The sequence below is a fragment of the Saimiri boliviensis genome, chromosome 14, assembly GCF_048565385.1.
Source record: "Saimiri boliviensis isolate mSaiBol1 chromosome 14, mSaiBol1.pri, whole genome shotgun sequence".
In the NCBI taxonomy this organism is placed as follows: Eukaryota; Metazoa; Chordata; class Mammalia; order Primates; family Cebidae; genus Saimiri; species Saimiri boliviensis.
In genome coordinates, this window is record NC_133462.1 from 9,613,310 (window position 1) to 9,624,909 (window position 11,600).

Sequence of the window (11,600 nt, forward strand, 5' to 3'; positions counted from 1 at the left end):
TCCTGGGTCTGAGGGAGGAGGGGCTGGGGGCCTGGATTCCTGGGTCTGAGGGAGGAGGGGCTGGGGGCCTGGACTCCTGGGTCTGAGGGAGGAGGGGCTGGGGGCCTGGACTCCTGGGTCTGAGGGAGGAGGGGCTGGAGCCCGGACTCCTGGGTCTGAGGGAGGAGGGGCTGGGGCCTGGATTCCTGGGTCTGAGGGAGGAGGGGCTGGGGGCCTGGACTCCTGGGTCTGAGGGAGGAGGGACTGGGGGCCTGGACTCCTGGGTCTGAGGGAGGAGCCGGGGGTCCTGGACTCCTGGGCCTGGGGAAGGAGGGGCTGGGGGCCTGGATTCCTGGGTCTGAGGGAGGAAGGTCTGGGGTCCTGGCCTCCTTGGTTTGGGGGAGGAGGGGCTGGGGCCTGGACTCCTGGGTCTGAGGGATGAGGGCCAGGGGTCTGGAATACCGAATCTGAGTGGGGGAGTGCTGGGGGCCTGGACTTCTGGGTCTGACAAACGGGCTGAACCTTGAGTCCTGGGTCTAGGGCAGGAAGTGGGTGGGGTATCTTTTTTGTCTTCTGGGGGATTGGCCCCAAAGGACCTGCAAGGGGCAGAAGCTGGCAGCTGAGCCTCCGGGTCCCTCAGGCTCAGAAGGCAGCCTCTATATCCCTGCTAGGGCTGAGGGTCGTGTACTGGACTGCGTACCTTCCAGAGACACAGACTGCCTGTGCGAGCCGGTGCTGGATTTGGCACTTTCCGAACCAAGCGACCATCCCAAGTTCCTAAGGGGTAGCCCCTAAGGGGTAGCACCGCCACGACAAGGCAGGAGATGGGCGATAGGGGGCGCTGGGGATCCGGGCCCCGCCCTCGGGGGCGGAGCCTCCCGGCCCGGACTCCTCCCCCTCCCGCTCTCCTCCCTCTTCCCGGCTCCTGCTAGGCCGCCAGCTCCGGCCTTTTCTCCCCCCTCCCAGAGTCCCCTCCCCGGAGCGGAGCGCACATAGGGTCCCTCTCCCATCCCCCCAGCCCAACCGCCCAGCCAGACCAGCAGTCTCGGGGGGCAGCCCCCCGCCAGCCTGCCTCCCTCCCGCTCAGCTCTGCCAGGCCCCCCCAAGCCATGAATCTCTTCCGATTCCTGGGAGACCTCTCCCACCTCCTCGCTATCATCTTGCTACTGCTCAAAATCTGGAAGTCCCGCTCGTGTGCAGGTGAGAGGCCCACTAGGGCAGTCGAAGGAGAGAGATTGCGGGTGGGGGTTGTGGGGCGTCCCAGGACTCAGGAAGGGTTTGGGGGCACTGGAGCACAGGTTCCTCCCCCACTGCTTGCTGGGGATCTCTCTTCCACGTTCTAAGTCGCCAGGGGATCAGCTTCCTCCCCCAGACTGGCGGGGGTGCATACAGTTTGATGTGGATGTCTTAGGCCCCCAGTTCAACCATCCCCAGCCCTGATCCGGGGAGCCCGAGGGTTCAGGGACCGGGAACAGGGAACCGTGGCAGGCAGGGAGGTGGCTGTGAGTTGGTGACGTGGACCGTGGCGGCAAGGAAGGGAACGGGAGGGAGGTGACCAGATCGGGGGGGCTGAGGTCAGGGTAGGTTCTCCCTAGGCCCCACCTCGGGTCCGGACTTCGGGAGGACCCTGAGGGGGCAAGGGGTGGGCATGAGGCCTAGTCTGGGACGGAGCCTCGGGCTGGAGTAGCTTCGGGGGCCTGGGCTGCCCCCTGGCTGTGGGCCGTGGGAAAGAGCCCTGTTCAGGCGGGGCGGGCTGGGGAGGCCTCCGGGGACAGCTGCACTCCAGAGCTGCCTCCAGGCTGGTCCCGGGCGCTGTGCCTGAGTTTATTGCCCATGCAGCCCATCCCCAGCCTCCTCTCTCCCTCTCTCCCTCTCTCTCTCTTTGGAACACAGGAATTTCAGGGAAGAGCCAGGTCCTGTTTGCTGTGGTGTTCACTGCCCGATATCTGGACCTCTTCACCAACTACATCTCACTCTACAACACCTGCATGAAGGTAGAGGCTCCACTCCACCTCTCTGGGACCCCTTGAGGCAGAGGAGCCGGTGTGGGTCCCTGACTCCTAGGTCTGAGGGAGGAGGTGCTGGGGGCCTGGATTCCTAGGTCTGAGGGAGGAGGTGCTGGGGGCCTGGACTCCTGGGTCCGAGGGAGGAAGGGTTGGGGCCTGGACTCCTGGGTCCGAGGGAGGAGGTGCTGGGGCCTGGACTTCTAGGTCTGAGGGAGGAGGTGCCGGGGGCCTGGACTCCTGAGTGTGAGCCTCCTGGGCCACAGGCCCTGGCCTGTGAATTGAGGCCCCTTCTCATCATCCCCCTCCTCAGGTGGTCTACATAGCCTGCTCCTTCACCACAGTCTGGATGATTTATAGCAAATTCAAAGCCACTTACGATGGGAACCATGACACATTCAGAGTGGAGTTCCTTGTCGTTCCCACGGCCATCCTGGCGTTCCTGGTCAATCATGACTTCACCCCTCTGGAGGTAGGTGCCTTGCTGTGACTCCTTATTTGGGGGGATGGCTGTGGCAGAGTAGCTATGACAGAAGACCCTCTCAAGGCCTCCCTTTGCAAGGGTGCCCAAACTGCCTCATTTTAGGACGTCTAAGTTCAATGGATGGGCTCTGGGTCAGAGGAAATTAATGCAACAGCAGCAGGGCTCGCTGTATGTCAGTCGCTGCCCTAAGAATTTCCTGAACATTAACTCATCACTTTTCTCAACAGCCCCATTTTACAGATGAGGAAACTGAGGCTTAGGGATTCTTTTTTTTGGGAGACAAAGTCTTGTTCTGTCACCCAGGCTAGAGTGCAGTGGCACGATCTCAGCTCCCTGCAACCTCTGCCTCTCTGGTTCAAGCACTTCTCTTGCCTCAACCTCCTAAGTATCTGGGATTACAGGCTCATGCCACCACACCCGGCTAATTTTTTTTATTTTTAGTAGAGATGAGGTTTCACCGTGTTAGCCAGGATAGTCTCGATCTCCTGACCTCGTGATCCACCTGCCTTGGCCTCCCAAAGTGCTGGGATTACAGGCATGAACCACCACACGCATTTTTTTTTTTTTTTTTTTTGTCTTGCTGTGTTGCCCAGGCTGGAGTGCAGTGGCATGATCTCAGCTCACTGCAACCTCTGCCTCCTGGGTTCAAGCAATTCTCATGCCTCAGCCTCCTAAGTAGTTGGGATTACAGGCATGAGCCACCACACCTAGCTAATTTTTTTTTTTTTTTTTTTTTTTTTTTTTTTGCATTTTTAGGAGAGACAGCGTTTTCCGTGTTGACCAGGCTGGTCTTGAACTCCTGGCCTCAAGTGATCCGCCCACCTTGGCTTTCCAAAGTGCTGGAATTATAGGAGTGAGCTGCTGTGCACTGCATAAGGAAAATATTCTTAAAAAATTCAGATATCATGGAATAGATAAAAATGCAACAGACCAGGCCAGGAGAGGTGGCTCACGCCTGTAATCCCAACACTTTGGGAGGCCAAGATGGTCAAATTACCTGAGGTTGGGAGTTTGAGACCAGCCTGGCCAACTCGTCTCTACTAAAATTACAAAATTCGCTGGCATGGTGGTGCATGCCTGTAATCCCAGCTACTTAGGAGGCTGAGGCAGGAGAATCGTTTGAACCTGGGAAGTGGAGGCCTGGGCAACACGAATGAAACTCTGTCTCAAAAAAAAGCAACAGAACTTCCATCTCTCCCTAAGCTGTGGCTGTTCCCTAAGGGCAACCCCAGGGGAAAGAGTTGAGCGGGCATCAATTTAATGGGTACGTTTCCCAGCAGCCTTAGCTAACCTGGCTTGCATAGAGCCTCCCTGGAGGATTCTGGATGATTCTGGGAGCAGGTCCTAGACTCTGCCTGCATCAGTGGGAATCTGGACACGTTTCTTATCCCTTGGGCCTCAGTTTCCTCATCTGTATGATGGGGATGACAAGCGTACCTACCTCATGGGGCCAAGGCTTAGGCCAGTGCCTTGGGTGTCGTAAATCCTGGAAAAGCATGTGTTGTTATGAACATGTCCTGGTGCTCCCCACCTGCCTCCTGGAAACCAAGACAACCAAGCAGCCACACCTGCCACCTGGCTTTGCTCTCTGAGGGGAGGTTTCAGTGTGCCTGCAGCTCACAGATCACCCCAGGTGGAACTTTCAGGGAGCTGGGGACTGAAAAGGGGCTGGAAGATGTATGCAGTCTCTTCTTCCCTGTCCCATGATGTCCTGTCCTGCCCACGAATGGTGGTCATCACTGCTCCCTAAATGGTGGCCTGTGCTGAGCACATGGGGACCCCTTTATAGATGCTCACTCCGATGTTCTCACTCACTCATTCATTCAGGAATTGTCCTCGGTGCCAGGGCCTTGGAGTGAATACGAAGTGGGATCCCAACCCCCCTATGGAGCTCAGTTTCTGGTGTGAGTCGCCAGGAAGGAGATAAGATGGGGCGATGTGACAGTCCTGGGGGAAGAATGGCCAGGGAGGGGCCTCCCAGGAGGTGACTGATGAGCTGAGGCTTCGAGGATATGGAGGAGGCAGATGTGTGACATCGTAGGGGTGGAGCTTTTCCTGCTTTGGGAACAGTAAATGCAACTTGCCACAAGAAATGGCATGTGGGCCTGGCATGGTGGCTCACGCCTGAAATCCTAGCACTTTGGGAGGCCGAGAGAGAGGACACCCTGAGGTCAGGAGTTTGAGACCTGCCTGGCCAACAATGTGAAACTCCGTCTCTACTAAAAATACAAAAATTAGGGCCGGGCACGGTGGCTCAAGCCTGTAATCCCAGCACTTTGGGAGGCCGAGGCGGGTGGATCACAAGGTCAAGAGATCGAGACCATCCTGGTCAACATGGTGAAACCCCGTCTCTACTAAAAATACAAAAAATTAGCTGGGCATGGTGGCGTGTGCCTGTAATCCCAGCTACTCAGGAGGCTGAGGCAGGAGAATTGCCTGAACCCAGGAGGCGGAGGTTGCGGTGAGCCGAGATCGCGCCATTGCACTCCAGCCTGGGTAACAAGAGCGAAACTCTGTCTCAAAAAAAAAAAAAAAAAAAAATACAAAAATTAGCTGGGCGTGGTGTTGCGTGCCTATAGTCCCAGCTACTCAGGAGGCTGAGGCAAGAGAATGGCTTGAACTCAGGAGGCAGAGGTTGCAGTGAGCCAAGATCACACCATTGCACTCCAGGCTGGGTGACAGAGCAAGGCTCCCTCTCAAAAAAAAAAAAAAAGAAGAGAAATTTCCAAGACAAGATCGCACCCCAGCCTGCCATTCAGAGAGGCACAATTACGAAGTGTTCATGAGCTGGGACTACGAATCCTTGGTTCAAATCATTGCTCTGCTGCTTGTTGGCTGCATGGTCTTGGGCGAGTGTCTTACCTTCTCTGGTGTGAGTTTCCGCACCGGTAGAATAACTGTGTTAATCATAGGATTTCCTCGCTGGGCCATGGCAATGATTAAATCAGAGATTCCAGAAACACAGGCAGAGCTGTAGCACGTGGTGGTGCCTGGATTGCCTTCCTTCTCTCTCCACCTTTGCTGCCCTATAAATGCAATGTGTTCCTCTGCCTTCTCACCTGTGCTGTCCCCTCCCACCTCATCCTGTCCCCGGCGTCTCTACAGATCCTCTGGACCTTCTCCATCTACCTGGAGTCGGTGGCCATCTTGCCGCAGCTGTTCATGGTGAGCAAGACCGGCGAGGCGGAGACCATCACCAGCCACTACTTGTTTGCGCTGGGCGTTTACCGCACACTCTATCTCTTCAACTGGATCTGGCGCTACCATTTCGAGGGCTTCTTCGACCTCATTGCCATCGTGGCAGGCCTGGTGCAGACAGTCCTCTACTGCGATTTCTTCTACCTCTATATCACCAAAGGTAGCCGGGATGTGGGGAGGGGCTGAAAGGGAGCCTCCTCTTTCCTCAGCTCCTGCCTTCCCTGGGGCCTGGGGTCTGTCTCCTTACCTCTGTATTATGCAAGGGAGGGAGGGTCTCTTCTCCTGGTTTCGGGGTTCGCCGGCACACCATCCTCTTAGGAATTCAGATCTTTAGCCTCTGCCTCCCTAAGGACTAAGAAGTTTCTGTTCTTAGCCCCGGTGTTGCTTTGAGTGGAGGCCAGGCAGGGCAGGGACTCAGGCCCACGGGGGTTCATTCATTTATTCATTCAACAAATGTATGGAGTACTTTCTGTGTCTCCAGCCAGGTGCTAGGCTCTGCAGATCCAGCAGTATGAGAAAAGATAGACAAAGGCCTCCTCTTCCCTTTTATTCTGGTGGGGGAGATGGTGAACAAACAAGTAAACAAAGAGAATTGGCCAGGTGCGGTGGTTCAGGCCTGTAATCCCAGCACTTTGGAAGGCCAAGGCAGGTGGATCACTTGAGTCCAGGAGTTCCAGACCAGCCTAAGCAACACAGCAAGACCCTGTCACTATAAAAAATAAAAAAATTAGCCAGGCATGGTGGTGAATGCCTGTGGGAGGCTGAGGTGGGAGGATTGCTTGAGCCAAGGAGGTCAAGGCTGCAGGGAGCTGTGTGCCACTGCACTCCAGCCTGGGCACTAGAGTGAGAGCCTGTCTCCAGAAAGAGGCCAGACGCCGTGGTTCATGCCTGTAATCCCAGCACTCTGGGAGGCCAAGGCAGGCAGATCAGGAGGTCAGGAGATAGAGACCATCCTGGCTAACACGGTTAAACCCTGTCTCCACTAAAAATACAAAAAATTAGCAGGGTGTGGTGGTGGGTACCTGTAGTCACAGCTGCTTGGGAGGCTGAGGCAGGAGAATCACTTGAACCAGGGAGGTGGAGGTTGCAGTAAGCCGAGATCATGCCACTGGACTCCAGCCTGGGTGACAGAGCGAGACTCTGTCTACTTAAAAAAAAAAAAAGAAAGAAAGAAAGATCACTATTGCTGGTAGTGAGAAGAGGTAGGAACGAAATCAACCAGGAATGTGTCTGTGAATCCTGAGGGACCTCCCTCCCTGAGGATCTGCCCATCTAGCATGCAGGCCCTGCTCTGCCTGTGGGGGGCTGTCCCCTCCCTGCGGGGGCCCAGCAGTGACACTCTCCTTGTTTCGTCTCCTCACAGTCCTAAAGGGGAAGAAGTTGAGTTTGCCGGCGTAGCCCTGGTCCTCGCCATCTCTCTCCTTGGCAGCGGCGGGAGGCAGAGGAAGGCAGCGGACGATGAAGAGCTTTCCCATCCAGGGGTGACTTTTTTAAGAACCCACCTCTCGTGCTCCCCATCCCGCCTCCTGCCGGGTTTCAGGGGGACAGTGGAGGACCCAGGTCTTTGGGAGCTCAGGACTTGGGCTGTTTGTAGTTTTTTGCCTTTTAGAGAAGAAAAGAAAAAAAAAAAAATCTTTCCACTCTTTAGTTTTTTGATTCTGATGACTCGTTTTTTCTTCTACTCTGTGGCCCCAATTTTTATAAACTCTTTTTGAGTGTCCCATGGGCCGGGGCAGGGTCCAAGATCTTTGCCCTTCTTCAGGCCCCTCGGCTCCCTCCCAGATCCCAACCCCAGCCCCACTGGTTGCCAAACACTAAATCTGCCGACACCCCATCTGCCCCACCTCCTGCTATGGCTGTGAACCACAGCTGCCCTTAAATTTCTAGGTTGGGGATAGGGAGAAAGGGAGGCCCAGGAAGGTCTCCTTTGATTTTTTTCATAGTAACTTTTCCCCCCAGAGTTTGAGTTTTTTGGTCTTCTTCTGGTTTTTTGGCAAATTATGGGGGCTCAGGGCTCACATTCGGGAAGTGGGCTGACCTGAGGGTCACTGTGGCTCTCACACCATGTTTTTGTACAGAACTGACGGTTGATTCTTTGTTCTCTTGAAATAAACAGAAGAAAATGAGACCTTTCTTTTGCTGCTCCTTGCCTCTCTTTCTCTGGTGTGTGTGGGGTCCTTGCCCCTGCCCCTTTTCTGCTTCCGATTTTGCCTTGTTGACCATCTGCAGGCGACGAGGCCTGGGAGGAGCAGGAAGAGGAGAAACTGGGTGCCCCAAGCCTTTCAGCTGTGCAATTCCTCATGGTGCTGCTGGGGAAGAGATTTTGGAGAAAATCTGGAAGAGTCTTCTTACCTTGGCACAGAACTTGTCTGATGGTTCTCGAAACCCTTAGGGTTACAGAGGACCTTCAAGAGCATCGGCCAGGCGTGGTGGCTCACACTTACGGTCCCAGCACTTTGGGAGGCCGAGGCGGTTGGATCACCCGAGGTCAGGAGTTCCAGACCAGCCTGGCCAACGCAGCGAAACCCCATCTCTACTAAAAATACAAAAGTTAAGCCAGGTGCGGTGGCTCACGCCTGTAATCCCAGCACTTTGGGAGGCTGAGGCAGGTGGATCACCAAGTCAGGAGTTGGAGAGCAGCCTGGCCAGTATGGTGAAACCCTGTCTGTACTAAAAATACACAAAAGTAGCTGGGCATGGTGGTGCTCGCCTGTAATCCCAGCTACTCAGGAGGCTGAGGCAGGAGAATCACTTGAATCTGGAAGGCGGAGGTTGCAATGAGCTGAGATCAAACCACTGCACTCCGGCCTGGGCAACAGAGAGAGACTATCTCAAAACAAACAAACAAACAAAACCCCCAAAATTAGTTAGGTATGGTGGTAGGTGCCTATAATCCCAGCTGCTCAGTAGGCTGAGGCAGGAGAATCACCTGAACCAGGGAGGTGGAGGCTTCGGTGAGCCGAGATCACGCCACTGCACTCCAGCCTGGGCAACAAGAGTGAAACTCTGTCTCTAAAAAAAAAAAGGAATGGGTCTCCAGCCTTTAAAAAACAGATTTTCACATTAAAGTCTAGAATCTAGATTTCTGGCTTCTCTTGAAAATAAATCCATCAGTCTAACAATGCCAGGTCCTCATTTCTAGGTGGCAACAGATGGCTGGATCTGAATGGATAGGACACAGCTCTTTTCACCACAGCCCCCAGGACTTGGCTGCAGGCTTGTTACCATTTATTATTGGGCTGACGCCGTGTGGTTATTTTTGTTTGTTTGTGGAGTTAAAAGGGAAGTGAAATATTTTCCTTGTCTCTCTCCAGATTGGCTTCACACCTGGCCTATTTTCTTCACTTATGTTACCTGCCTGGCTCTTACAGGCTTTTGGATTTTTGACCCTTGACCAAGTCAAGCTTCCTAGATGTCCTCTAAGACTTTCCTAAACTCTGCGTAATCGCCTGCAGCTTCCCTGTAGGCTGGCTCTGCAAGCTTGAAGAGGCAGGGAGCTGGCGTTTCGTGAGCACTTGATATGTGTCAGGCACTGTGTGTGACGCGGATGGACTGCTGCCACCCTCACGGTACCCCTACAGAGAGGGCACTGTGGATGAGGAAACAGGCTCAGAGGGGTGAGTGGCAAAGGTGGGCTTTGTACCTGGGCTTTGTGATACCAGAGCTTGTGTGTTTAACCAATGCTGAGTAGTTTTTCGGTTGTTTTTTTGTTTCTTTCTCTTTCTTTTTTTGAGACAGAGTCTCACTCTGTCATCAGGTTGGAGTGCAGTGGCGTGATCTTGGCTCACTCAACCTCTGTCTCCTGCCCCAGCTTTCCAAGTAGCTAGGACTACAGGTGTGCACCACCACGCCTGGCTAATTTTTGTATTTTTAGTAGAGACGGGGTTTCACCATGTTGGCCAGGATGGTCTTGAGCTCTTGACCTCGTGATCTGGCCGCCTCAGGCTCCTAAAGTGCTGGGATTACCGTGGTGAGCCACCGCACCCGGCCTTGTTTCTTTCTCTTAAGCCAAGGGACCTTCTGCTTAGATTTGTGCTGGAAGCCCAATATGGAAAACACAGGAACGGGGCCGCTCGCTTGCTAGGTCTGACTGGGGAAGGGGGTTGTATTGCTGCCTGCTCAGCCCAAGGCATCTTTTTTTTTTTTTTTTTTTTTTTTGAGACAGGTCGCGCTCTGTTGGGCAGGCTGCAATGCTGTGGTGCGATCTTCTCTCACTCCAACCTCTGCCTCCTCAGTTAAAGTGATTCTCCTACCTCAGCCTCCAGAGTAGAGATCTGTCTCTAAAAAAAAAAAAAAAAATCTGGTCCAATTTAGTTTTATAGCCAATGCAACTTGGGCCCAGAGATAGTAAGTGATTCACCCCAGCTAACCCGCTGGGACACCTGGCGCTCAGAGTCCTCCCATTTCTGCGTCGGAACACTTCCTGTCCCACTGCGTTGCTGCTGTTTCCTCTCTATGCCCAGTGAGACCACAGTCATTTCTACATCTCCAGGTACAGGACCAGCCACGCAGGAAGCCTCCAGAAAAGGACTAATGGACTCCAGCGTTGATTCCTGGGCCTCACATCCTTTTGTCTGGTTTGTGAACTAGTGCTCTGCAGGCCACGATGGTCCCAGACAGGTGTGTTTTGTTTGGCCTGCCCAACATTTGTGTTTATTTTGCATTTGTTGCCCACTGATTTCACTTTTTTTTTTTTTTTTTTGAGATGGAGTCTTGCTCTATCGCCCAGGCTGGAGTGGAGTGGCACAATCTTGGCTCACTGCAAACTCCGCCTCCTGGGTTCAAGTGATTCTCCTGCCTCAGCCTCCAGAGTAGCTGGGATTATAGGTGTACACCATCATGTCTGGCTAATTTTTGTATTTTTAGTAGAGACTGGGTTTCACCATGTTGGTTCGGCTGGTCTCAAACTCCTGACCTCATGATCTGCCCACCTTGGCCTCCCAAAATGCTGGGATTCCAGGTGTAAGCCACCGCGCCTGGCCTGATTTCACATTTTAAAAGCCCCCACAAAATGGATGTCCAAATTGTTGTAGAAAAACTGGAGTTTGTATAGCTATCCTGTCCGGTGGGGTAGCCAGTAGTTACATGGGACTGTTGAGCCCCCGAAACCTGGGGAGTCCAAACTGAGGTGTGCTGTTGGTGTAAATACACCATGGATTTCAAAAACTTAGTACCGAAGACTTTAAAATGCCTCACTAATAATTTTTACATTGATTACATGTTGCAATGATGCTTTGGATATATTGACATAAATAAAATAGTAAAATTAATTGCACTTGTTTCATTTTACTTTTCTTTCCTTTTTTTGAGACGGAGCCTGACTCTGGAGTGCAGTGGTGTAATCTTGGCTCACTGCAACCTCTGACTCCTAGGTTCAAGTGATTCTTGTGCCTCAGCCTCCCAAGTGACTGGGATTACAGGCACACCTGGCTAATTTTTGTATTTTTAGTAGAGACAGGGTTTCACCATGTTGGCCAGGCTGGTCTTGAACTCCTGGCCTCAAGTGATCCACCTGCCTCCACCTCTCAAAGTACTGGGATTACAGCTGTAAGCCACTGCATCCAGCCTTGTTTTACTTTTCTCAGTGTGGCCACTAGACTATTTTAAACTCCCCTCGGGTGTCACATCAGATTTCAGGTGGACAGCACTGTTCTAGAAACCCCAGGCTGGCCAGGCGTGGTGGCTCATGCCTATAATCTCAACATTTTGGGAGGCCAAGGCAGGAGGACTGCTTTAGCCCAGGAGTTCAAGACCAGCCAGGGCAACATAGTGAGATCCGATCTCTTCTAAAAAAATTGAAAAATGAGCTGGGAGTGGTGGCACACAACTGTAGTCCCAGCTACTTGGCGGCTTGAGGCAGGAGGACTGCTTGATGCCAAGAGGTCATGGCTGTAGGGAGCTATGATTGTACCACTGCATTCCAGTCTGGGCTACAG

At 53.4% G+C, this 11,600-nt stretch overlaps 1 protein-coding gene across 1 annotated transcript; it reads left to right on the forward strand.

Annotated features, from left to right (window-relative positions):
• The first annotated feature begins 870 nt into the window (after window positions 1–870).
• KDELR1 (KDEL endoplasmic reticulum protein retention receptor 1) lies at window positions 871–7,792 on the forward strand. The gene is made up of 5 exons (XM_003940309.4): window positions 871–1,179; window positions 1,873–1,973; window positions 2,296–2,454; window positions 5,572–5,824; window positions 7,028–7,792. Exons 1-5 carry the CDS (start codon window positions 1,089–1,091, stop codon window positions 7,060–7,062), a joined length of 639 nt encoding a protein of 212 aa, XP_003940358.1. The 5' UTR covers window positions 871–1,088; the 3' UTR covers window positions 7,063–7,792.
• The last annotated feature ends 3,808 nt before the right edge of the window (window positions 7,793–11,600 follow it).

Bases quoted from the DNA above. Each gene is read 5' to 3' on its own strand.
- KDELR1 (XM_003940309.4), top strand. From the start codon at position 1,089: ATGAATCTCTTCCGATTCCTGGGAGACCTCTCCCACCTCCTCGCTATC. The intron at 1,974-2,295 runs GTAGAGGCTCCA...CCCCCTCCTCAG, and splicing joins TCTACAACACCTGCATGAAG to GTGGTCTACATAGCCTGCTC. The intron at 2,455-5,571 runs GTAGGTGCCTTG...GCGTCTCTACAG, and splicing joins ATGACTTCACCCCTCTGGAG to ATCCTCTGGACCTTCTCCAT.